Here is a 25687-nt window from a genome sequence, read left to right on the forward strand (position 1 = left end):
AGTAGGGGACTTGCGCCCGCGAGAAAGCTGCACTGTTCCTTAGAGAAGTATAATAGATTTAATACGTAACTATGAGATGACTAGGTTAGCAGCAAACATAGACACCCAGAGACTGGGCAGAATCTGTCCCCCAAAGGCATCCCCAAGGGCTCAGAGGCTCCCCCTCATTTCACAGAGGTGGCCGGCAGGATGTTAGCTTTGCGCTCTGCTTCAATGCAGTACTTCTCAGGAAGGCCGGTGGCTCTGCAGGCAAAACACAGGGCAGGTATGAGAGCTGGTGTCGGACCAGGAAGGAGTGCTGCTCCCACAGTCCACCCCCCAAAACACATTCACATCAAGGCCCCAGCAGCCCACCAAGAGGCTCCCAGAAAGTCAGGAAGGCCGGGAGACCCCATCTCAGAACTTTCTGCGGGAGTCCCTCAGCAGGCAACAACCCCCGGTGAGCCCTGGCCCTCCTCCCTGAGCACCTTGGTCACCGTCCCTTCCAGCCACACTTGCCAGCCTCGGAGAAGGGGAGAGAAGCGGAGAGAAGCAGGAGGAGGAAGGGGTTCCAGCGCACCTCAGCTCTTCCAACTTTTTCTTCTTGATGTCATCGATGCGCTCACGCCGCTTCTGGGCCTCCTCTTTGAGGCGCCGGCCTTCCTCAAAGACAGCGATCCGGTCCTGCACCTCCTTCTGCTGATTCTCGCGCACCTGGCGCCGGAGCTCGTTGGCGTGCTGTAAGCGCCCGCTGGCCCTTTTCTCCTCCTCCTGCTTCTCCTTCTCAATCTGCTCTCTCTGGGCCCTGTGGGAAGGACACAGGAACGCGAAAGGGCTAGACTGAGCTGGCTGTGTGGGGGGAAGGCAGGGGGAGCCTCCTCCTTGGTGGGCTCCTCCACTGGACATGCTCCAGAGACCACAGCCCACTGTGCGCCTGCCCTCCTCTGCTATGGCTCAGAGATTCGTCCCACAACTGCGCGCCCTTCTCAGCTGTCACCACGGGCGCGCCCCCTCGCACTCAGCCACTGCTGGCTTCATGGGTGGGTGCACAGTCACAAGGCCCCTGTGCCCAGGGCTTGGTTTAATGCTCTGTGGTCACCAGTTTGAAATTCTCAATACTTTTTAAACAAGTCTTCCTCCCTCCCATTTCCATTTTGCTCTAGGCCTGGTCAATTGCGTAGTTGGTTCTGCACCTGGGATTTCACCCACTAGGAGCCACTGTTTCTACTCTCCTCTCTTGTAGCAACACACAACTCCTCTCCAACTGTTCTAAGATTTACTCTGGGCTTCCTTCCTTCCTCCCTCCTTCCCTCCTTTCCTTCCTTCCTTCCTTCCTTTCCCCACTAACAAAAACAAAAACATTAACAAAACCAGCAAAGATATAAATTTGAAAAGAGATAAAATCTGCAATACTAGCTCTCCTTGATTGCTGGAAGAGGGAAGAAGCTGGACCTGACATCACAGAGGAAATAGTCATGGGCCATCTTGAGTTAATATCTAATTCCCTTCCTAAAGTAATGAAAAACGGAGCCAAATGTAAAATCATCTTAGGCAGGGATCTCTCACCTGCCCTTCGCTCCTGGGGTCATTTATACCCCAACAACATTACTGAACACACTGATTGATTAATCGTTTCCCTCTAGCCATCTTCCAAGAACCTCCTACAGGGGATGTCCTCTGAACACCCAGCTACTTTTTTTCCATCATTCAACCATCTCCTAACATTCCACATCCTCTATAGAACCTTCCCAGTTTCTCAGAAGAGGGCTTCCCTGTCCCACTGTAGTCAGACTCCAAATCTTCTCTCCTCAGCCACATCCAGGATAGCATGAAGACTCTCCTCCTTGTCTTTTTCCTATAAGTAGACCAGTTTTCTATTTCACATTCTTCTTGGTAGAGGGGTAAAGAGGGCAATGAGAGACCTGTGTGTGTCACTAGAGAGCCATTGGAGTGGCACGTGGTTGTAATTCTGAATGAGGAAGAAGCCTGGTCATCCTACGGGATCAGGACAGTGACCATGGAGCCTGGATGCATATTAGAATCATATTACAATACTGAGTACGCTAATCATATCAGAATACTCACACCAGACCAATTAAATCAGAATAGGTGGAGGTGGAGCCTGGGCATGGGAATTTTTTAAGCTCCCAGGCATTTCTAAGAACAACTGGGTAGGACAGGTTGGCTATCTCTTCTTAGTCAATGGGCTTCTTTTCAGAAGCAGGAAGTCCATATATAGGCTATACAGCAGGACATGCTTTTGAAGTAGGAAAAGCTGGATTGCTGGCTGTGACAGATGCTTCTGGAGGGAAGACACCCACCGCGGTGGTTACGTGGCCCTGGATACATTACATCTAGATGCTAACTTAGAACAACATGTGAAGTTGAATTTCTCCAAAGGGCTGGTCTGTGTTTAATAACTTGGTAATGTGTATGCTTCCAACGAACAAAACAAAGAAGAGACAGATGGGTCAGTGGTGGAAGCAGGACTTTAATTCCACTTCATCGATATTTGTTAGTGCCTAATAAGGCAACACCGACAGATGTCCAAGGATGTAGATGCTTGGGAAAGGAGGGGAGAGATCTGAAAAATAGCCCAGAGTCCAGGGGCAGAATCTTCAGGGCCATTAAGGAAGTTGCCTTCTTTACCAAGTGTCTGGAAACTATACCATGACCCTTCAGGGAAGGAAAAGTGACAGCCAAGGGACCCTGTGGGAATAGGCTAAGGGTCAACAAGATCAGGAATCCAGTTCTGGCAAGGACGGCTATTCCTACAGCTCTGCTCTGTCTCTGGCTAGCGGACTGGGTAGCCTGGTCTGTCAAGCAACTAAAACTGAGGCAGGGAAACAGATGTGGCTTAACCAATTGGGCTCCTGTCTACCATATAGGAGGTCCAGGGTTTGATGCCCAGGGCCTCCTGGTGAGGGCAAGCTGGACCCCTCAGCAAGCTGGCCCATGCAGGAATACCACCCTGGTGCAGGAGTGCCAGCAGATGCAGAGAGCTGGCACAGCAAGATGACACAAGAGACACAGAGGAGAGAAAATTAGAAGACATAGCAGAACAGGAAGTTGAGGTGGCACGAGAGAGTAATCGCCTTTCTCTCACTCCAGAAGGTCCCAGGATCAGTTCCTAGAGCCACTTAATGAGAATACAAGCAGACACAGAAGAACACCCATCGAATGGACACAGAGAACAGACAACGGGGGGAACAGTGGTGGAGGAGAAATAAATAAAATAAATCTTAAAAAAAAAAAACAAAAAAACTGAGGCAGTGCCAAGAAGGAGGAACTAGAGTGTGTAGACCAAGAGAGCTGGGCCAGACCAGCCAATCTTTGTCTGAAGCATAATTTAAGTACTTTTGCAATCCTTCTCCTCATTTAGATTTTGTTCGGTTTGTTTCCTTTTGAAAAATTCGGACCTTATAGAGTCTGAACCAAAGCAAGAAGGGAGTGGTTCCCAGTAAGGTCAAAAGAGTTAAGGCCAGCAGAGCATCCCAAGAACCAGCTTTGGTAATGGCAGATCTGGCTGGTAGAAGGTAGAGCAGAGGGGAAAACCAATGGCAGCTATGGCCACTGACTAGTTTCCCAGCTACCTTGTGGGGGCAGGAGGGAGTGGGGACCAGTGAGGGATGGGAACACTTAGCTTCCACTTGTGTGCTGGAAATATTATTGAGCCAAGAAAAAACAGAAACGAAAGGCTGAAGCTGGCAAGGAAGGAGAGATGGATAAATGCAGGTGAGGCCCATCCATATATGAGTCTTTACCATCCTTCCTGCATAAATGGGCAAAGACAGTGCTTTCTTTATCTCTAATATCTCCCATAGCATCCAGCACAGAGCCTTAAACCTTTGTGCTTAATATGTATTTGTTGAATGCAAGGCAAAGACGTCCTTTGAAGACCTGCTCACAACTCTTAGTGTCTGAAGTACTCTTCGTCTCTCCTAAACGTTTCCTATTGCAGTTTCATTCCAAAATTATGGGGGTGGGGGGGAAGATGAGGGGGATATTATACCAACACCTTCTCTTATATTTGGACTGCTCCAGGATAAATAATCCCAATAATTCCCAATTCCTTTAACACTTCCAGCTGCTATTTTCCAATAGTCTAATCATAAAATTCTCAGCTCAAATGGCTCTGAAATATTTCAGCCATCCATCTAGGAAGAATAAGCACAGTCAAGACGGATGTGCATCTGTCTGTAAACATGCAAGAAAGTTCTTCTCTGTCCAATATGGACCATCCTTGCTGCAGTGTAAGAGAAAGGAAACCAAGGTCCCCAGTCTTCCTACCGAAGAATCCTCTCGAACTCATCCCGGTCCCGTTGCACCTGAACAGCAAGAGTGTGCTCCTTGAAAGCCACCTGTTCCAGGCGACTCTTTCGCAGCTTGGCCTCAGTTTCCATCTTCTTCTGAGCGTTTTCCTTTTCCTTTCTGCGCCACTCCCTATCGGCAACCTCCTGGTTGCGTTTGGCCCTCAAGGCATCCTGGGAAAGGAGAGGATGGTGTGACTAGCAAGGCTACAAAATAACTTCAGGGACTAAGCAGCTGCCTTTAGGACAAGGGTTCTTAACCTTTTTTGTTCCGTGGACCCCTTTACCAGTCAGGTGAAAACCATGGACCCCTTACTATGTTCACACTATACTGTGTATTATTTAATAACTATATCGTATCTGCACCAACACATCCTTACAAGAATAATGTGTTTTTTAATTTCAATTCAAGCTCATGGACCCCTGGTTAAGAACCTTAGCTTTAGGAAGACACCTACTTGCAGATTGACATATTCTGCCTTGAGAAGCACCATGAGTTTCTCTGGCAGTAAGTTATTCTAGGAAAGAATAAATGGAATCCTGTCATAGTCCTTTTAGGTCAGAAGATACCCGGAGGGGTCACCTTGTCCTTCAACCTCACTCATCCAAATTCTTTTCCTGTACCTCAAAAATCTCCAGGCTGCCCTGTGATGGCATCTAGTTTTAAAAATTTCTAGTGATGGATATGCCACAGTTTCCTCTGGTGGCAGATTTCAATAGTTAAGGTTGAAAGTTCTTCAAGTAGTATCCAAAAGCTTTCTCTTCAACCTTATGTGCGTAATGCTTTGCCCAATCCTTGCTGCCATAGACAATGAGAGTAGACCCACCCCGTAGCTCTCAGACTACTGAAGTCTAGATAACTTGCACCTTCTCTTCTATATCTCATCTCTGGAGGCCATTTTACAAGCTACCGAATCGTTATGGGACTGGGAGAGGCAAAGGGAAGCTGAGATTAAGTAGGTACCTGTTCTGCCTGGTAGTCCTGGACCTTTTCCTGCATGGCCCTCAGGCGCGTGATTTCCTTCTCTTTCTCCCTCCGGATTCTCTCCTGCTCAGCCTCAAACTCTGCTTCCCGTGCCTGCCGGGAAGAAAAGGCCATGGAGAATAGTTCCCCACCACTTCCTGACTCCTTTTAAGCTAAGGCAAAAATGCAAGAACATAAAAACAATTAGCATTTGTAAAATACTTCACTGTTTCCATCAAGTATTATCTCAGAGGGTCCTCACAACATCTCATAAGATAGGTAATACAGATGAGGAAACTCATGTTCATAAAGGTCGAGGTCTTGCCCAAGATTGCATAGCTAGGAAACTGCCAAACAGGGTTTGAGACAGTTATCCTGAGCCCAGATTTCATGCTCCTTCCACTACATTGCACACAATTTCCAAATTGCAAGGCTACTAGGCCAGGTTTCTAGAAGTAACACTTGTGGCTCCCTTCCTGTCTTGTAAAGCACAGCAGGTAGAAGTTATCTCATTAGTTCCCAGGCAAACAGTCAACCATGCTTTGGGCAGTCACATGGCATTCAGCAGATACCTAGGAAGTGAAACATCAAAACTAGCTCCCTTTACCACCTCTCTAAAAGAACAGGCACATTTTTAAAAGCTTCCCAAACCCACCTTCCCAACTACCATTCCTGGGCAGTCATAGACAATGGGACAGGTTGGGTGGAAATGTGATCTTGCTGCTAAGAACACTTCATCCCCCCTTACTCTACCTGCCCAGACTTTTGTGCCCCCCAGTGAGTTGCCTGGTTGTGCACAGCTGTGTGTCAAGCTGCCCCCTCTGTTCTCGGCATCCAATATGAGAACCAAAGCCAATATATAGGCATTGTTGAGCTTTATTTTCTGTGGTTAGAATTTGGAATGAATAGGTATGTCAAATATTCCTTTTCAAACACCCTTATCTTGCTTCATTAAGACTCACTACTATAGCGGAGCACAGAGACACATGAAGTGGTTTCTGATATCATGGAACAACAAAACTAGCAGGGGAGGCAAGACTGACACATGGAGAGTTTAATGACTTTCCCGCCACCTTGAGTGCTTCCTCCTCTCTACATAAATCCATGTCCACTCCATCCAATCTTCTTCTACCTTCCATTTCCCATAGAACCCAATCATTTCATCACTGGATTTTGCCTCAGAATGAGTGTACACATTTGTGAGATATATACATCTGTGCTTGTTTGTGAGTCCTGCTCTCTGCTCCACGGGGTTTTGTTCCTATAGGTTCTAGGTGGGGGATGGGAGAGAGCTTCATTTTCTGAGTCTAGCACCCAAGATAGGATGACCAATATGAGTTTTCATAGGAAATTCACAGGCAGCTGACTCATGATTACTGAGAATATAATTATTCGGGTCATGAGGAATCCACAAAAACTTCACTTCCCCCAATAGTTTTAATTGTCTTCCCTGCCTGTACATGATCCTCATCTCATCTTCTAATCAAAAATGTTAATGAGGATAGTAAAACAGTAATTTGGGTGTCCTTTCTAGGCTACCCTCTGTTAATGAGCAATTGGACTGGCCAAGATAAAGAGAAAAAGAAGCCAGGCCCCTGAACTAAGGTTGTGAATTTTAGAAAGAAGACATGACTGTCTTTCTGTTGGAATTTCCTTAGTTCTCAGGCCAGACTCTCCCAGTGACAGATATTTCCATTCCCGGCAGAAGTCCCACAGCATGAGAAACCAAGTCCCTACCATCTTCTTCTTAGTGAACTCCATCACCATCTGGTCTGCCAGCTTCTCCTGAGCCAGCATCTCTGCTTTCCGCTTCTGGTTTTCATCATTGATACGTTTAATCTCAGCTTGCATCTTCAATTTGTCCTGGTGCCTTCGTTCCATGTCCTGACAGTAAAAGAAGAGATACTTAGAGCAGAAGGAGACAAGATAGAAGGATAATGGCCCTTGGGGAAAGAAAGACTCAAAGGGAGGCAGAAAGACAAATGTACTGCCTGCAGTTTAGCCATTCTTTCAAGGGTCATCAATGACCTCTCTAGCTAACTGGCCTCTTTCCGATCTCCATCCAACTTGACTTCTTGGCAGCACCCGACACTGTTAACCACTTTATACTTTCAGGAAGTTGAGGTTCTTAAAATTGTACTCAGTGTCTCCCATATATGCTAAATCTTATCCCTCTGACTTCACTCACACTGCCTTCTTCCTGCCTTAAATTCCTTTCTCCTATTTAAACCCAAACTTTATTCTCCATTCAATAGTGATCATTAAAATAATAAATATTGCCCTAATTGCTTATTTTCTAATCACTGGGCAGTTTGCATTATACTGTCTCTAATACCTAAATACACCTAAAACCCTGAAAGATAGGCCTTGTTATCTGTTTTCTACAGGTGAGGAAAGCGAGACACAGAATTTACATAATTAGCTCAGGGCAAACTAATAAATTCCAAAGCCAGAATTTTGAAACCTTGTCTGTTTATCTTTAAGTTCCAACCTCCCCTGAAAATTTCACATGATTCCTCTAACTCCCAGTCATCTCTCCACTCTGGATTCCCTCTGCTCTTGAGATGGTGCCACCCAATTGGAAATTTGATTATATACTCTCTTGCAGGTCTCTGCTCTTTTCATAGGCGTTCACTCTGTCCTGGCTGGAGGACATGCATCGCACTTCTCTCTTCCCCAACTGCGTGTAGCTCAGTGTGAGGAAAACAGCAAATATTCAATAAACTATTACTACATGAGGCAGGGAAGGCAAGGCCAATATAAACGGCATATGATAAGCAGAAGAAAAAAACTCTTTGCAATTCCTCTCTAAAAGTAGGCAAGAAGGTAATCTGGTGCATTAGTCACAGTCATCACCGTCAGCATTCCATCTCTCACCCCATTTGCAACCCATGCTCTGTCCTTGGCACTAAAAAGCCTTTAGTGGATATTTGGGATCAGATGAAAATAAATGTAGGGCTTAGGATGCTACCCATCTTGTGAAGGCTTAGCCAGGGTGTCAGCTGGACATACTAATTGATCAAGGAAACTTACTTTTTGCTCACTCTGTTTCCCCCCCTTTTGCCTCTCCAACTCTCCTTCTTACCCCTCCTAACTTCTTCCCACCAGTTTCAGGCTTGCCATTGGTGCCCCAGGCATTGTTTATTCCCACTGACCCTCAAAAAAGAAGCTGCTGACCTCTAATCTAACACATATCAATCCGATCACTGTTTATTTACCTACTTCTTTGCCTATTTATTTATTTTATTGTTTAGGTCCATTTCATTTCCGAGAAGCCAAAGGACCTCCCCTGTTTCTCATCTTGAAGTCCATCCAAAAAAACCCCAGATAAACTCCTTCCACCCTTCTCCATCTTGCTAGCAAGGTGGGGAGGGAAGAAAAGCTGACCTCATACTAGTTGAGATAAGGCAATTCAAAAGCTGGAGAGAACAGGTTTCTATCTTAAAATTGCCTAATAATATCTCCAGGAGATTCAGGGAGTCCTATTTGGAGGACATCAAAAGGACAATGGCACAACATCAACATAATGGTGCTGACTCATGGAGATTTGGAACTTCCTTCTCCAAGTCTCAGTGAGCCCACCAATTCCTCCTTCCAGCAATCTAGTCAGGTTTTCCAGTCTTGTTTCTCATGCCCTTCCCTGAATATTTGTCCCATGCCTCTACTTCTGGCATTTTCCCTTTCTCACCCAACCCAGAAACAATTAGCTTGGCCCAACCTCTCTGTCTTTTGGCCCTATTGGTCCCCTTCTCAAGCAATTCACAAGGCTATGTGCCTCCCCTCCTTCCCTAACTAACCAAGTGATCTTCTTCTGCAACCATCGTACAATGCCATACATCACAGGTGCTCAGAGAAGCATGCATAATTACAAGTCTGCCCACCTGTGTGACTCTCAGGGCATCCCCCACCTTGTCACTCACCACCACCAAAAACTGATGACAATGCAATCATCCACAAACATGGGGAGGGGGGAGAAAAAGAAAACTATTCATGTTCCACACGTTAAATGGCACATGAGGAAAGAGACAAATGCAGAGTATGGCATATTCTTCATGGCAACTAACCTGGTGTCTCAAAAAAATCAGTGTTATAAAAACAAATGAGGAAATTCTTCTAGATCAAAACAGACTAAAGAGGCAAACGAATAAAATGTGTGACCCTTGGCTGGATCCTGATTTGGGAAAAAAAAAAAAAAAACAGCTAAAAAACATGCTTGGAACAATTGGATAAATCTGAATGTGGACTGAATGAATATTAGATGATATTATAGAATCATTGGATTCTATTTTTTTTTTTTTTTAAGATTTATTTATTTATTTAATTTCCCCCCCTCCCCTGGTTATCTGTTCTCGGTGTCTATTTGCTGCGTCTTGTTTCTTTGTCCGCTTCTGTTGTCGTCTGCGGCACGGGAAGTGTGGGCGGTGCCATTCCTGGGCAGGCTGCACTTTCTTTTCACGCTGGGCGGCTTTCCTCACGGGCGCACTCCTTGCGCGTGGGGGCCCCACGCGGGGGACACCCTTGCGTGGCACGGCACTCCTTGCGCGCATCAGCACTGCGCATGGCCAGCTCCACACAGGTCAAGGAGGCCCGGGGTTTGAACCGCGGACCTCCCATATGGTAGACGGACGCCCTAACCACTGGGCCAAAGTCCGTTTCCCTGGATTCTATTTATTGATGATACTGTTGACTTGTATGAGAATGTCCTTTTTCTACAGAGATGCTAGCTAAAGCATTTAATGGTAAGGTGTCAAGATGTCTGTAACTTACTTGCAAATAGTTTAACAAGACACAATCAACTAAAGCAAATTGTTAATTGCTAAATCTAGGTTGAAGGGCCTATGGGTGTGGTACAATTCTTTCAACTTTTTTGTGTGTGCACATGAAAAATTTCAAAATAAAAAGTTTGGGGGGAAAAAGAATAAGTGCTCCAAATTACTGCCATGTTAGGAGCATTTGTATATTGCAGCAGGACAGCTAAGGCAAATAGAAGAGGCTTAAGTCTATTTAATTTGAGCAGGTATATAATCTGTTTTTTGTTGTTGTTTTTTTTTTGCACTGGATATGCCTACTAATTCTATTTAGGCTAAGAGGGGAAAAATAGTTTTGGCTCCTCAACAGAATAACATCAGAATTCTACCTAATTTTACTTAAGTAACAGCAAGGAGTCTGGAACAAAGACACTGCTCCTGCTCATCTATAAGATCCCTAGATAATTGATGGAAGACCATAAAGCATCCCTATATTTATTTATGGAAAGCAAGCAGTCATATATTTCCTTTGTGTGTACATCCACATTGATGTGTCAATCTTCAATTCCAAGTCCCTGGGAGGCAGGGACAGTACCTCTCTAAATCACCGCTCATCCCCCAGCATGGCACCATGGACAAATAAGTGTTTAACATGGCAATAAAAAGTTGGTGGTGGTTATGTTGTGGAACAAGTATTTGCCTGGAACAAAATTGGTCCACACCCTGGAACCCCAAAATCCTGGAAGGCTTTGTCATCATTGCTGGTGGAACTCAGCATTATTTGTCCAGCCCTATTACCCTTAGATCCTCCTCGTGAAGCTGTTCCATATATTCCAGCATCTGCTCCTTCTCCTGCTCCCGCTGCTCAGCAAGCAGAGATCGCTCCTCCTGGTTCTTTTCCATCTGTTCCACAATGTGCCTTCTTCCTCTGGGAGGAAACAGTGCCTCAGTGTCTTAGAAACCAAGGGTCCAACCTCCACCCAAATAAGCCCCTAAGGTGGGATGCTTTGTGAGAACAATTTGATGAATACCCCCTAAACAGGGATAAGCACAGACCCAGCAAAGCCCTTCCTCGGAGTATCCTGGCGGGGGGGTTTGGCTCTCTCTCTTCTGAGCCCCTGGTTCTGGGACTCAGTATTTATTGAAATTCCTTTTTTTCATGTGTGTGCCCTGAAGTGCACCCCACATGATGATAAATATTCTGCCTTCCAGTATGTAAAGAGCTACAGAAATCCTACCTCCTCCCAAGTCTTCCCAGAGTAATGGTAGGAGTCCTGCTAGCTTCACAGAGTTAAGCAGCTCAGGAATTCGAATCCCTCCAGGGCTTCTGCAATCACCCAATTAAGCTATTCTTCTCATCCCTTCTCCCCTGTCTGATAACTCTTTTATATCTTATCACACATGATAAGACTGTCCACTGCTGGTGCACAGTGGCTGAGGCTAAGGAAATCTCTCCACCCAATACTTCAGGCAATAACCCAGCCCGGCAGTAAGAAGCAGTCAAACCAGGTTCCAGAAATGGTGTTGCTGTATTACCTAAGTGTTGCTGGGGGATGTCAATGAACTGGAAGTATCCAGAGAAGCTAGGATTCCATGATATATGAGTAAATAGGAGAAAGGAGAATGGATTAGGATAGGAATCAAGGGAAAGGAGGATGAAATTTACATTCAGATACAGCACCTGAATGGCCTCAGGACTCCAGAGGAAATACATAGGACTAATGAGTAAAAGTTACATGGAAGCAGATTTGGACTCACTATAAGGTCCATTTCAAATCATTAGAGCTGCCTAGTGAGACAGAGATTTTCCCATCGCTACAGCTGTTTAGACTAAGTCACTTAGTCACTAAATAAACTTTTATAAAGAGCCTAGTATAATCTACCAGGTATCTGGCTAGAAATACAGGGAAGAATGGGACATGAGAACAAGCATACAGCTGAGGAGAGAGAAATGTCATTCAGTGGGATATGGGACCTAATTATAGAGGTAATTCATTACATGTTATAGTGGTATTCTAAATCTAGAATACTATGATTCTATAATTTACCTTCCCTGAGACTTGTCCTTTCCGGCAAAATGGAGGGGACTGAATTTATTCATTCTAGCACCCACTACAGGCCACACACTGTGCTGGGCTCTGGAGCTACAGAAATGATGAGGCCCTGTCCCCAGTGAGGGCCAGGAGGCACATGGGCAGAGTTGCAGTACAGTGCAAGAAGAGGTGAAGAGCATAAACACCATGTGGCAGGGCAACCTCATGAGCTGAGGGAGGTTTCTCAGGGGCTTGACAGCAAAGCTACAGAATAAAGGAAGAGAAAGTGTTTTCCAGAGGGAAAATGAAAGAGAAGGGTAACCAAAGCAGCAGGAACAGCAAAAGTCATGAACTTTTTGTGACAGGGTCCACCATGTCGGGGGCATGGGGAACCGAGAACAGTGGGTGGCAGGAAGTGATGAGAAATGAGGCCGCACTGGGGTCAATTCATGCAGCACCTGTTATGATCTGGGAAATCATCTCCGAAGAGTAACCTTCAAGCTTTCACAAGGTCTGTGATTCATGAATCACTTCATAAAGGCTTTGAGATCATAATAGATGGTGGGAATGATCATTTCTCATCTCAGCTCATCCTTCTTTGCCTGTCTACCTGGACCTAAAGATACATGGAAATGATTTAGAGAGGGAGCTCCCAGAACTGCCTCTTACCGGATTCTTTCTTCCCTCCTCTTCCTGTCCAGCTCCTCCTGCCTTTGAATGGATTTCTGCCGTTCCACTTCCATCATCTGATCCAATCGCTTCTCTTCTGTTTCCATTTCTTTTTGGATCAGCTGCTTCTCCAGGATTTGGGCATCCCGGATGGCATGGCACTTGGCATTGAGGATGATCTAGGGGATGGAGATGAAATTGTGGCACTAGATCTGGGGGTAAGACAAGGGATGGGTGCTGTGTGGAAGTATGGAAATTCAAGAGGGCAGAAATGGGAGCAGAATACTTTTTTTCTTTTTTTTTTTTTTTTTTTTTGAGGTACTGGGGCTGGCAATTGAACCTGGGACCTCAGTACATCATATGTGGGAAGCCAGCGCTCAACCACTGAACCACATTGGCTCTCCTGAGTTGGTTTTTTCATTTGTTTGCTTGTTGTTTGTTTTTTATTTTTAGGAGGCACCAGGAACCAAACCCAGGACCTCCAGTGTGGGAAGCGGGTGCTCAACCACTTGAGCCATATCTGCTCCCCAGAATATAACTGAGTATGCTGGAGGTGGACATGGCTGCTCAGAAGCCCAGTTCAACTCAAACATTTACTGAGTCCTACCAGGTGCTAGCACCGATGTGAGGAAAGGCCCAGAATAGTATCATTCAGCGCATTCATTTGGTCTCTGTCTTTTGTGGATCATGGCTCACTCTTTGGGAATCTGATGAAAGCTATGGGTCCTCTCCTCCAACAAAATTCACTTATGTATATATACACACACAGAAATTTTCCACAAAACTTCAGAGGTTCATGGTTCCCCTTAGTTAGGGATCCATGAACCCCAAGTTAAGACCGCAGCTCTACTCCTCGGGGAAGCAAAGGCATTTTTGCAGAGGCCAGGCCACTAGATTTTTAGGCTGGAAAAGAGCCCAACATGACACAAAAGGGGATAAAAAACCATGGGCCTATCAATAAGAACTAAGTGAAAGCTTTGGAAAATAAATGAAAGTATAGATAGAGAAGATTTAAATCTGATAGACAGAACTTGAAGATGAAGGGGTTGGAGAGTCAGCATTTTTCATTTGGTCAGGAAATGAACCACATGCAAACGAGTTCAATTGAGTTCAAATGAGCCTCTTTATGCTTTGGACTAAAGGAAGCACTTTGGGCACTTCAAAAAGAATCCCATTGCCTGGACCACCATATGTGGCCAGAATTGAATAAGCAGGATAAAAATATAAAAGTATTACCCTGGATAAAAATTAATACCCCCATATTTTTTTATCAGCCCACAGTTCACAAAAGCTCTCCCCTGGATTAGCTTATTTAATCCCACCAAGAATTCTAAGTAGGTTTTCCATTCTCATTTTCAAATGAAGAAACTGAGGTTCAGATAAGGCAAGTGACTTGCTCATGGTCACCCAGCTTCCAAATGGCAAAACTGGTCCTCACTCTGATCACAGCAACTACCATGACAGGTACAAGTCTCATCCACCAGCCCCTCACTTCTCACCCCATTTTGCCCCATCTCCAAATGGAGCCAAAGCTGTGCAATGTGAGAATAAGAGAAGGAAAGAATCCAGAAAGAAGGAGTGAGGAGCAGTGAGTCCACAGAGGGAGGAAAGAAATGCCAAGTACTCACCTTGCTCATGTCCTTGAGCTCCTCTTCCTGCTCCATCCGCAGCTTGTTGGCTCTCTGCAGGAGGTTCTGTGCCCTCTCTTTGGCCTCCTCCTCCAGGTCATTGAGCTTCTTGTTGTTCTTCCACACCATTTCCTTCTGTTTCATGATCTTCTTGCGCATTGTCACTGCATCCTAGGGGAGACCAGGTTGGGTCAGTGAGGGAATATTCCCGGTGCTCTATGCCCCGGCGTTAGCCTGGCTACTGCAGGTGACCCAAAATGAGTCTGCCTTAGCCCATCATGCCATAGAAACCCAGCAAATGGCACCGTCTGCTCAACTTCACCCCTCCCCTTGCCCAACAGTTGCTCCCACATCTCAGATATTTCTCTCTGTCATCAACCTGCAACATTCCTTCCCTAAGTGCATGCTCACTCCTTGTTTAGGCTCCCCTAACCAGCTGACCTCTCCCCAGCACATCTCTATTCCACCACCCATGTACCATGATGGATTCCTTCTCCATCTTCAAGGCCTGCTCCTTAGCCTGGAGTTCTTCACTGGTCAGGACGTGGGATGCCCACTTGATTCGCTCAAACTCCTCAGAACTGATGATGAGGGATTCCCCAGAGGGATCCTCTGTGGGAACACTGACACAAAGAATGGACAAAGTTAGGGAGAGAAAGAGAAGGTGAGCTCGCAGCACCATGCTTCTCTGCTTCTCTTTCTCTCCCCTCAGCATTGCCAATCTTCTGGCATGGTCTCAGCCATTGGCAGGAAAGACTGCCAACCACACTGTGGGTCCCCCAGCCACCAGGGGTAGCACAAGAGGTTAAAAAAAGAGACGTTCAGTACTTTTTCTATGACATTCAGCTTATGTCACCTCTATGCAGCTGTGCATGACCTTCACCTCACATACATGTGTCAACCCCACTCCATCAGACCCACTAAATAGCTTCCTCCTCTGAGCCGCCATTGTACTTGGTTCTTACTGCCTGAAACACAGCCAATCATGCGGCATCTGCTCCCTCTGCTAGACTACAAGCCCCTCCAGCACAGGGACTGCTTTAACCACTCCAGTTGCCTGTCTCTGGCACAGCGTGTGGCACAGAATAAAGCTGTTGAATGGAATGTTAAAAATAGATTATTTCTGGGCTATCCATGTGCGACCTGTGCCCTGAACCCCAGCAGAGTTGCAACACCTATTCTCTAGTTCATTGGACTCACCAAGGACAGTTAACAAGGAGGTAAGGATGGAAAACCACTGTACTAAGGACCCGAGAGAGTCTACACTGCAAGCAAGAGAGTCCCATCCATCAGTCATATGGGATTGAGGCCCCCTCTCAATTAGAGGTGGAGTGGGCATCACCATCCCAAAGTCCTCAGGACTGGGGAATTAAAATATGCACTAGAATAGACTTACTGGTATTCTACCATAGACTTATTGTGATTCTAGCAATGGAAGAAATTATATCATTGATGTGGAGTCAGTGGTCATGGAGTTGCTGAAGGCGAGAAAAAGAGGTGTAACATGGGCACATTTTCAGGACTTGGAGTTGTCCTGAATGTCAATGCAGGAACAGATGCAGGGCATTATATATCCTGCCATAACCCACTGAACGAACTGGAAGAGAGTGTAAACTACAATGTAAACTATAATCCAAGCTTTGTAGCAGTGCTCCAAAATGTGTTCATCAATTGCAATGAATGTACTACACTAATGAAAGAAGTTGTTGATGTGGGAAAAGTGGGGGCAGGGGGTATATGGGAATCCCCTATATTTTTTTAATGTAACATTTTGTGTGATTTATGTATCTTTTAAAAATAAAGTTAAAAATATATTTTAAAAAATAGATTATTCCTCAAGGATGACAAAAAAGGGCAAGGGACGCCAGACAAGGTTGAAATGAATGGCAGCTAGAAACCTAAACATCCTTGTCCATCCAGCCCAGAGAGAAGCTTTGAACCCTAAATATTAATTAAAATCCTGATCAACAACAGTCAGAGCCATGTCTACAGACCTCTCCTTTGTAGCTGCCCAATGCATTTAACAAACCAATAGCTAATTATAATGATTACAAACAAATGACATACATTAAAGATGGGGGAGGGAGTACTTGAGGGGGGATAACGCTGCTTCTGGGTGAGGCAATTTAACAGGTTTATGGCAATAAGACGCAGAAAGTTTGAGACAGGAAGTGAAGCTTCATCTAATTGAGCTCGCGCGTGTGCGTGTGCATGCATGTGTGTGGGTGGTGGTTGGGGGGGGTGGCGATTCCATTCCAGGAGGCAAGCAGAATGACTGAGTGCATTTGGGGCTTAGCCAAGATCTTGTGGTTCATGGAATGGTGTGGCCCAAAATAGCCTTTGGATCTGGGATGACCAGGAATGAACTGAATCTGAGACTGCAGTTCATGCTACTTTCGACAGCCCTGAAAAATAACCAGCAACTTCATGGCAGACTTATTTTCAATACCAGACCCCTCAAAGAAGAAAGCTTTCCTTAGGCCGCAGGGGTGACCGCAAGGCTGCTGACAGTGCCTGGCCACATGATGCTGAAGCTGACCAGCTGGCAATCAACAAGGGCTCTGGTCAAGCCCAGCTCCCAGAGCCATATCCTAGCTGTGCCTCCCTGGCTCTTGACACAGGCAGCATTTCATGGGAATTCAAGTTTCTAGCCAGTGGACCCAGAGAGGGGAGAACAGTTACAGAGAGTTCAATATTAGCGCAAGAGCTAAACCACTGAGCAGTCAGCATTGGCTCATTTCACTGCTGAGCTAGGCCTCAACCCCACAGGAGGGGGTCTGAGCCGTGGGGCAGCTCCGGTCAGAAAGCCATGCTGAGCTAATCCCAAAGGAACCCAAAGAGTCCTCGTGAATTTCCTCTTATGGCCTCAGAGTCTGGGAAGAAGCTGGGAAGCTAATTAGGCATCTGGTCAGTTTCCCTTTGCTTCAGATGCTTAAAGCAGTACAAAGGTTTGACTCATCAGGATGATTCTCCTCTACCAAGAGCACTGATGGGGGCCCCTGGGGAGAGGCCCAAGGCCACACCTGCCCTCTACCAGGCCCATAAGTCCCGCAGCCAGCCAAAAGAAAGAGGAGAGAAAGAAGTGGGATCAAAGGGCAACAGCAATAATAGTTATAAGGCAGGGAGGAAGAAGAGAGACCAAGGTGGAGAAGAAAGAAGGAGAACCAGAAAACAAAAATGGAAAACAAAAATAGGCAAGGAGTAGGGATTGGACCAACAGAATGAAACTAGGCGGGTTCCTCAGCTCCTTGCAAAGATGCTCAGCAGAAGGGCAGTCTGAGGAAGGGAGGGCCAGGGAACTTGGCCTTGCTACTCACATGAGCTCCCGGACCATGTCCCGGGTGATGAGCTGGATGGTCTCCGGCTTGCGGTCCAGGCCCAGGGCAGTGAGAGTTTTCCGAATGGCATGCTTATCTCGGAGCAGCACGATGGGGCTGTCACTGTGGGTCTGTGTCAGGGGCTGTGAGGTCGAGAAGGGCAACTAAAAAGTTGGCCGCCCCACTTCCTGCTGGTCAGTGCTAACTTCAAGTCCCTTCCCCAGTCCTGGGGCCTCTACCCCATCCGGTAGACCGGGGAGGCTGGCTGGGGTTCAAACTGCAGAAGCACCAGGGGTAGCCAAGCCTGAGGAAGCAGCATGGTGCTCTTCACCTGAACTTGGTCGATGTGTCCTGGACTGACCAGCTCTACTCAGAACAAGGCCTGTCTAACAAGTTGTGTGGATGGACAGTCCTGGTGCAATGGGGGCTGAAGGTCACCAGAGTGCATCTATCCCTACCCTAAAACCATTAGGAAGGAAAAATAAATTTCTGGTCTCCTTCCATGATTTATGAAAGATGAACTCATTCCCTCTCCAGCACCCCACCCCCCATGGGTCTGAAGCAATGTAATTTGTTACAGACCAATCCCACCTGTGATATTAGTCAAATGTAATCCTTTCTAACGATCAATTTACTTTGATTCACACACACACACACACACACACACAAAAGCCTTCTTGAGGGAGCTAGAAATGGCTAAATGACCTAATGAAGACTTGCCCTTAACATTCTTGTGCAGTGAGGAAGTGAGTTAGAATTCAACAAGAAGAGTACAGAGAGATATATAATTTTTTCCAATTTTCTGACAAGGAAGGAGTTAGCTAACTATGAAATGGCTTATTTCAGGAATTTTTTTAACACAGCAAAAATTCCATTTGTCACTAATACCATAACCGTGATCCCAATTGAACGTGGAGGGGGGGCCTCAGTGGAGGACTCTCACTTGGTATAGATGGTTCCCCTGAGTGCTGCTGCCACCTGGTGCCCAGCCTGTGCCTCCAAGCGGGCACAACTCCTGCCACAGGGTACTCCTGCCCCCTGCTGCCAGCTGAGAGTCTTCCTTGACTCTCACCCAGCAAGAACGTCCAAGAAACTGGACCAGGGACAGGCAATTTGCTGACTGCTCCCTTTTGCTAGCCAGCATGATGACTACTCCTGGAGAACTTGGCCATTTCCAAATCTATCTTTGCTTTGACTAGAAAACTTCCTATTGACGCACACCAAACAAATGTTAGTGAAATTGCATTCCTTTGTGTTTTTTTCACCTTATCAACAAGAAAATTGCTGCAGAGTGGGAGTCTTCTAAATGGAGAAAGGTGCATATCCCTAGACTCCTGGAAAGTCCTTTCAGTTCGTAACAAAGATGGTGAGGAGCAGGAACAGATATCACCTCTCCTCTCCCCCAACCCCATCCAGCTGTCAGAAATATTCATGCCACCACAGGAATTTCTTTCTTCTCTCTCTTTTCTCTCTTCCTGAAATCTCCCATTGCCCTTCTCTCACTGTCTCATTCTCTTTCTTTCCCTCCCTCTCTTCTTCTGAACTTTATGTCTACCAAAATTACAATATTTAAAATAACTCCCTAGCTCCTCTTGTCTAAACTAAAGGAGTTGCCAACCTCTTAATTTGAGTGACACTTGCAAATAAATATCTACAAATTCCCCCAAAACTAAGTAATTATTTCAGTTGAGCAACTGGGAAAGGAGGATGAGTTTGTGTTTTACTTTGATGTTATTCTTGGATGGAGGGGGAAATATATTCTTTGTGTCTGCAAGATTGGTCCAGGGGCCCTCAATATTTTTTATCATGGTGTTCTCACTCAGCAGCTATTGAGCTCCCTGCAGTTGAGCCTCCCTTATACACAAACACACACATATGGCGGTACATATATACAACATAACATTTCCCATTTTTACCCACTTTCAAGTATACAATTCAGCACCGTTAATTACATTCACACTGTTGTGCTGCCATCACCACCATCCATTACCAAACTTTTTCCATTTACTCCCCATTTCCCATCCCTGGTATCCTGTAATCAACTTTTTGTCTCTATGAATTTATATATTCCACTTTTCTTCATATAAATGAGATCATGCAATATTTGCCCTTTTGTGCCGAGCCTTCCTTTTGACACTAGAACAGATTTTAAAGGCTGTGAAGATGTGAAGCTTTCAGGGGTGGGGGAAGCCAGGTGCTGTTGTCTACCCAGACCCCACTAGATGCCAGAGCGCTGCAGCTCAGATCTTTAACTTTCCTCTGTCTTTGGGAGCTACCTGTGAGAAAGGCATGACTTGCCCAGTGCCAGCTTTATCCTGTGCAACACTAGTCTGGGCCACTGCCTCCAGGTGGCAGCTACCTGGAGGACTTGGTGAGGGGTACCTTGATAGCTCCGAAGAGGCTCTCATCCACCTCAGAGCTCATGGCTTTGGTCCGATAGCGAGTCCTGTTCCTTGACCTGTTGGAAGTGGTAGAAGAGGAGCTCAGGACACCAGTTGTGCTTAACGGCTGGAGGAAGAGGCAGAAAGTTTTGGGTCATCAGTACTGAAGGACATCTGGACACTGGACAGAGGAAACACTTCTCCAGCCCCTGCTGGGGTGGAGGAGGGAGGGAGTAGGCAGAGGTGTGGAGAAACCACTTGGGGAAAGCATCTGGGTAAACCCTAAAACACAGGGGTCAAAGGGCAGCAGCAGGAGGAGGGCATCCCACAGAAGCAGAGGGGTCTTTGGGTAGGGGCACCAGCTCTGCAAGGAAGAGAATTTCTGTAGTCCCTGACACTGAGGAAGGCCCGGTCAGTCACATGGCAAGAAGGAAAGAGGATGGCAGGCAAGAGGCAATGCCTTCGCCTCATTTTCTGCCCAGTCCCTGTTCCCCAAATTGTGACAATTTGGACTTGCCTACCAAGAAATGTGTATGTCTTTTTTGTCTCCAAACTTCTCAGCCTGGGCTCCAAGCCCCCTTCACAGATTTCACTCCCATTTGGTCACCTTCCTGTCTCCGCAATCTCACAAGGTTACGGTGGAACCAGATTATTCAAGGATGGAAAAGCACCTTGCCCACTGCTTGGCCTGTGCTTGGTGCACAACAAACATGAGTGGGTGGATGTTTTGAATGATTAGCAGCTACAATCATAATATTCACTCTGTGGCTCTTTTACTCCCATGATCCCTTTTGTAGACCTTAGTTATTTTCTTATCCATCCAGTATAGTCTTAGGTTTGTTCGTCCATGACCACAGAAGCTAAAAACACTATATATTTGCCTTCCCAGCCTAAGTAAGGGACCTAAGTTTAGTCAATCAGGTCACCCAACTCTGACAATGATTAGGAAACTAATGATGCAAAAGGTAAGAACAAAAAAAACCTTTCTGGCAATTGCAGCAGAGGCAGCCATACGTGGTGTCTGCAGTGTCTGGGCAACAAGGACAAGGTACAGGCAGCTGGTAGTGTTGGTGGTGCAGCTGTGCATCAAGGGTCCTTGCCAGGCCAATTGTAGGCTGTGATTTTGGCCTTGGTTCCAGCTGAAGAGCCTTCCTTTGTTCCTGCTCATTTTCCAAGCTTGGTTTTCCAGCCTTGATCCATAGTCTGTGAGCAGTCCAAAATCCTCTTAGTAAAGTCCCTTCTATTTAAATTGGAGTTTCAGGTTCTGTTGCTAATAACCAAGAAGCCTCACAAATACAACCTCCATTCCCAAAGGTCAGTCCAACTTCAGTGCAGCTCCAAGAGTAGAAGTATATCTCTAAGAGGTAGTTTCTGCAAGGACTACTGGACAACTTCAGCTGTAAAGCTGACTCAAAAATCACTTTGGGGGAATTCATCTCCCACAGTTCTTTAGGCTCAGCTATCTTAGGGGAGTGGGCTAGACATATTGGATGTCCCCAAAGCCTAGAAATCAGCAGCCATCATGGGGACAGGTGGTCAGGGAAATGAACCATGCATTCCATGTCACTGAACACTGGGCAATGTTTTGAAACATCTCTTAGTGATCTATTATCCCAACCAGGTACTCCAGCACCTGTTCCACCTGTAACAAGTTTTCACAGTAAATTGGGCGATTATTCCCCAGCTGGCTCTGTCCATTTCATCAGCACTGCTGTGTGTGCCCTTTCCCCATTGCCTGGCACAGCCAGCAAAAGACTTAGAGGGGGAGCAGAGCACAGCAGAGCAGAAAAGCTTGGACTTAGTAAAAAATAAATTTAGCAGCCCTGACAATGCCTAATAACTGACTCCCAAGGGTTATTATTTGATGGGTGGTGAGCAACTGTCCCCCTTTCTACCGAAAATAGAATAAAAGGAAATGAATAGAAACTGCAGTCGATGGGATTGAGGCTAAGCTTTGGGAATAACTGAAAAGGTGGAGGGCAATGGAGCGTGAGAAACAGTGTGAGTTCTGTGTGGAGTTAAGGGAAAAGGCACAGTGCCTAGCACCTAGTAGCAACTCAGAAAGCACTCAATGAAGAAGAAATGAGTGAAACTCAGCAAGATGACCTCTCAGGGGCTGCAGATGGAGGCCTTTTGTGAATCCACCTGCCCAACTCCAGGTCACTGCCCCACTCCACATTTTGCAAATCATGTACTTGGTTTGCACTGAGGAAAATAATGTATGTAAAAGAGCTCTGAAGTACAGCTGGAAGGTTTATTATTGTTTTGCACTTGTTTTCCTGTTTCTTTTCAAGGGCTCCTACGGGTTTTCCCTTGTGTTCCACCAGACTGCAGGTTCTTCCAGGACTGGGACTGCAGCTCCTCTTTCCCGTGCCCTTGGTGCCAAGGTCAAGAGGAAGTCACAACAAGAGATACTCGCCTGCCTGAGCCTAGAAGTCAGAACAGCGAAAGGAAAGCAGATGACCACAGAAAAGGGACACTGGGCAGGGCAGAGGGAAGAGCTGAGTCCAGAGTTATGTGGCTGAGAAAACTTATTTGGGAAATGCTGACTTTAAAGCCACAGACTTTTTCACTAGGGTAATAATAACCAGTTTTGCCAAGAGTAACAAGGAGGATGGTGGGGGGGCTGGGGGATCACTGGGCAAATCAGGGGGAAAAAAAGAACCAAGCAGAAATGGAACATTAGCACCCTCTGGGTCAGAAACAGGAACTAAGGGGTTCTTTCTGGAGATAGAGGGTTGGTTTTATTTCTTGCATGACCAAATAAATATCCCCAAGAAGCTGAGCATAGAGAGAAGTGAGCCTTGGGGGGAGACAGCTGTTGCAGGGAAGGAAGACAAGCAAGTAAAAACTGGGAGTTATAGCTGCAAAGGCAAGAGGGATTAGGGAAGACGGCGACTGGGGACAGATAAAGATGCCATCCCTGCTCTGATGTTTTCATCTTGGTGACCCAGCTGACTCTCTTGTCATAAACCATTCCATCCCAGGAGCACAAGAACTGAGCCACAAATAGGGACCCTGTGGGGGTCTCTGTAGCAGAAAGTTCAGCTGGTCAAGCAGATGATGACTTTCAACTTACAGTCATTGATACTGAATGCTCTCCATAACCTATTAAGGTTTAAAGAAAGCAGGCTACACAAAACACATGAAGTGTTCCTGAGAAAATGTTCATAGGGAGGGTATGCACCCAGAATGCAGTACTGAAAGAACTTTCATGAAAATGTTTAATGTAATTTCAGGTGTTAATCGAATTAAAATATTTTCTATAATAAGTAATTATTTTTATGACCAGAAAAAAATAATAAAACTATTTTTATTTAAAAAAAACAAAACAAAAAGCCAGTGGGCCTGATATTCTGACTCTGAAAACAGAAAAAAAGCTCAACCCTTAAAAAAAACACAGTATCATAGATCCAGGCATCAAGGATATTTTGCTCAAATCCAGCAAGACAAAGGGAGAACCGGGCTGGAATAGGTGATTGTAAGTTTCCCTGACATAACTACACCACCTGTCAACTGAACAAAGACTTGTCTTTCCCTTGACGCTCTCTCCACCTTGGGGTCTAGCTCCTCTTTTGCATCCAGGGCCACTGCAGGCTGGCAACTTCAGGTCACACCCTTGGCCTGGTTTGACTTCTCTTTTTGTGGGCTGTGGTTACCTAGAAGGCAGGGATTCCCATGCACCAGACACAGTGCCTTTCACCCCGAGGGATCCATTCACATTCACTTCTTTCCTTTCCTGGGACTAGGTCGGTCATCCGTGGAGGCCATCTTAAGATGACCTCCTAGTCAGTCCTGAGGTCCCCAACCTCCTTCTGGAGGATGCTGTCACTCACTGTTTTTGTAAGAGTCCTGGAAGTATGCCTAGTTGTGAGCCTTCCCTGACACAACCTCTCTTCCAAACACTCTCAAAAACTAGTGAGTAACAGCACACTTGCATGCACACACACACATCCCTGACCTGCCAGAGGAGCAGAGACCACTAACTTGACCCACTGCTTCTCAAAGGTGCCCACATGCCCAATCCTGTCAGCGGGATTTCAGTGGGGCTCAGCCAGCCCAAGCCCAGTCCAGAATGGCCCCTGGTGGGGAATCTCTGCAACCCACAAGTCTAGCCCAGCAGGAACGCGCTGATTAACAAGGGTTTAGGAATATAACACTTTTAAAACACAAACAAAAAGGAGGTAGAATGTATTATCTGCCCTGAGGTGCCAGGCCCCATGCTAGGCCCTCACTACCATCCACACACCAGTGCACTTGGACAGCAGTTGGGGGAGGTGAGGATGCTAACTCAGATAAAATGCATAAGCCAAAGGGGACCCCTACGACAACACTGCAGGGAGTCCTCAAACTCTGGGATCAACTTTTTGTTGGAGACTTATTTCATAATTAGCATGTCTGAAATCCCCACTTAAGAACTCTGAATTTGAACGACTGAGTCCCAGGAAAGCAGTGCAACCTCAAGGCCTGAAGTATGTCCAGAAGTACACCTAAGTAGCTTCCTCTGCCAGATAGTGTGCCCCAGAAACTCTGAAGTTATACGCTAACCCAAGTCTTCAATAGCGATTCTCCACCCCTCTCCCCATCATCCCTCCCTAGCTCCTTCCAGGCCTTACTGCCCTTTGCACCCTCAGGACCTAATCACCCTTCCCATTCCATGGAACCGGGGACCTGCCTGTTACTTCAATCCCAATCCTTCTTCCTGGCCTTGCAAAGCTGGTACCCAATTAATTCATTCAATCATTCACTGGCAAGTGTTTAGTGAGTATCTACCTCGTAACTCAAGACTCAGCTAATAGAAGAGAAAACTGAGGTTCGGGGGCATCGGGTGACCCTCCGCTATCTGGCCTCTCACCAGTGTTTTTTCCCACCACATTCCCCAGCCTGGGAGGGAGGGGAGTGACAGAGAGGGTTGGGGCGGGCCTTTCTCTCCAACTCCTGAGCTGGAGCTCCGCGCCACTCCTCAGTTCCAATCCCCAACCACCCGACCCCTAATTCCTCTTTTGAACCCCCTCCTCCCCACCTCAGGATTTCCCTTGCCTCTTCTAGGAGTGTCCTCCGGGCTCCTGGGCCTTCGTGACCCTCAGACCTAGATCCAACGTCTGCCCTCCCTCGGCCGCGCGCCTTCCCTGCTCAGACCCTAGACCCAATTCAGGCCGTAGGAGGCCCCTGTTCGAGGTTCTCCTCCGCCACCCAGACCTCACCATCTCGACCACACGCCCTGTCTTCCCGCCTCCGCCTCCTCCGGCGCCCGCACCGCCACCAAAGCTTTGGGTGTTTACGCGTTACCACAGCAACCAAGAGCCCGCGTTTCGCGGCCCCGCCCCCGCCGGGCGGGCGGCCGCTCCAGCAGCTGGCTTCAGGAACGCGAACCCCTGCGGTTAATCATTGCGGCCCGCGCTGGAGCTGGAACCCGGGCTCTGATCCACTGGCCCGCCCCGGCGCGCCCCGCTCTTAAAACTACGACTGAGCTTTGGGGTCTGGATACAAATCCCACAGAGCCTAGAATGGGCCCTGTGGGCCTGACTCCGGCGACCTCTCCAGGTTCAGGGTCAAGGTTTTCCTCAGACACCCCGCCGACGTTACCGTGGTTACCGTTGCCCCAGTGCCCATCAGATGCCAAGACAAACCTGATGAGAGTTTAAGTCTGCAGAGACC

At 46.6% G+C, this 25687-nt stretch overlaps 1 protein-coding gene and 1 long non-coding RNA gene across 4 annotated transcripts; one reads left to right on the forward strand and one right to left on the reverse strand.

Moving 5' to 3' along the window:
- Positions 1-39: 39 nt before the first annotated feature.
- On the reverse strand, positions 40-25317 carry CFAP45 (cilia and flagella associated protein 45). Of its 3 annotated transcripts, XM_004448445.3 has the most exons (13): positions 25234-25292; positions 21012-21232; positions 20031-20156; positions 17649-17791; positions 14810-14954; positions 14332-14502; positions 12704-12882; positions 10800-10929; positions 6991-7137; positions 5254-5367; positions 4270-4463; positions 560-784; positions 40-243 (listed from the first exon to the last, which is right to left on the reverse strand). In XM_004448445.3, the coding sequence occupies exons 2-13, from the start codon at positions 21195-21197 to the stop codon at positions 165-167; spliced, it is 1839 nt and encodes a 612-aa protein (XP_004448502.1). In that variant the 5' UTR covers positions 21198-21232; positions 25234-25292; the 3' UTR covers positions 40-164. The 3 variants fall into 3 exon arrangements, with proteins under 3 accessions (XP_004448502.1, XP_004448504.1, XP_004448503.1); XM_004448447.2 differs by lacking the exon at positions 21012-21232 and having other exon boundaries at positions 20031-20106; positions 25234-25317; XM_004448446.3 differs by lacking the exon at positions 21012-21232 and having other exon boundaries at positions 25234-25304.
- Positions 12839-13362, forward strand: LOC131280901 (uncharacterized). Its single transcript, XR_009188574.1, has 2 exons — positions 12839-12921; positions 13157-13362. It is a non-coding gene; the product is annotated as an uncharacterized lncRNA (long non-coding RNA).
- Positions 25318-25687: the final 370 nt, after the last annotated feature.

Source organism: Dasypus novemcinctus, chromosome 13 (genome assembly GCF_030445035.2).
Source record: "Dasypus novemcinctus isolate mDasNov1 chromosome 13, mDasNov1.1.hap2, whole genome shotgun sequence".
NCBI classification, from domain to species: Eukaryota; Metazoa; Chordata; class Mammalia; order Cingulata; family Dasypodidae; genus Dasypus; species Dasypus novemcinctus.

What these genes read in the sequence shown, in the direction of transcription:
- CFAP45 (XM_004448445.3), bottom strand. Translation starts at nt 21,197, where the DNA reads ATGAGCAGGAACAAAGGAAGGCTCTTCAGCTGGAACCAAGGCCAAAAT. An exon ending in GACATGGTCCGGGAGCTCAT is followed by an intron (nt 14,955 to 17,648) that starts GTGAGTAGCAAG and finishes TCTTTGTGTCAG; the next exon opens with TGTTCCCACAGAGGATCCCT. An exon ending in AGTTCACTAAGAAGAAGATG is followed by an intron (nt 5,368 to 6,990) that starts GTAGGGACTTGG and finishes TCTTCCCGGCAG; the next exon opens with GCACGGGAAGCAGAGTTTGA.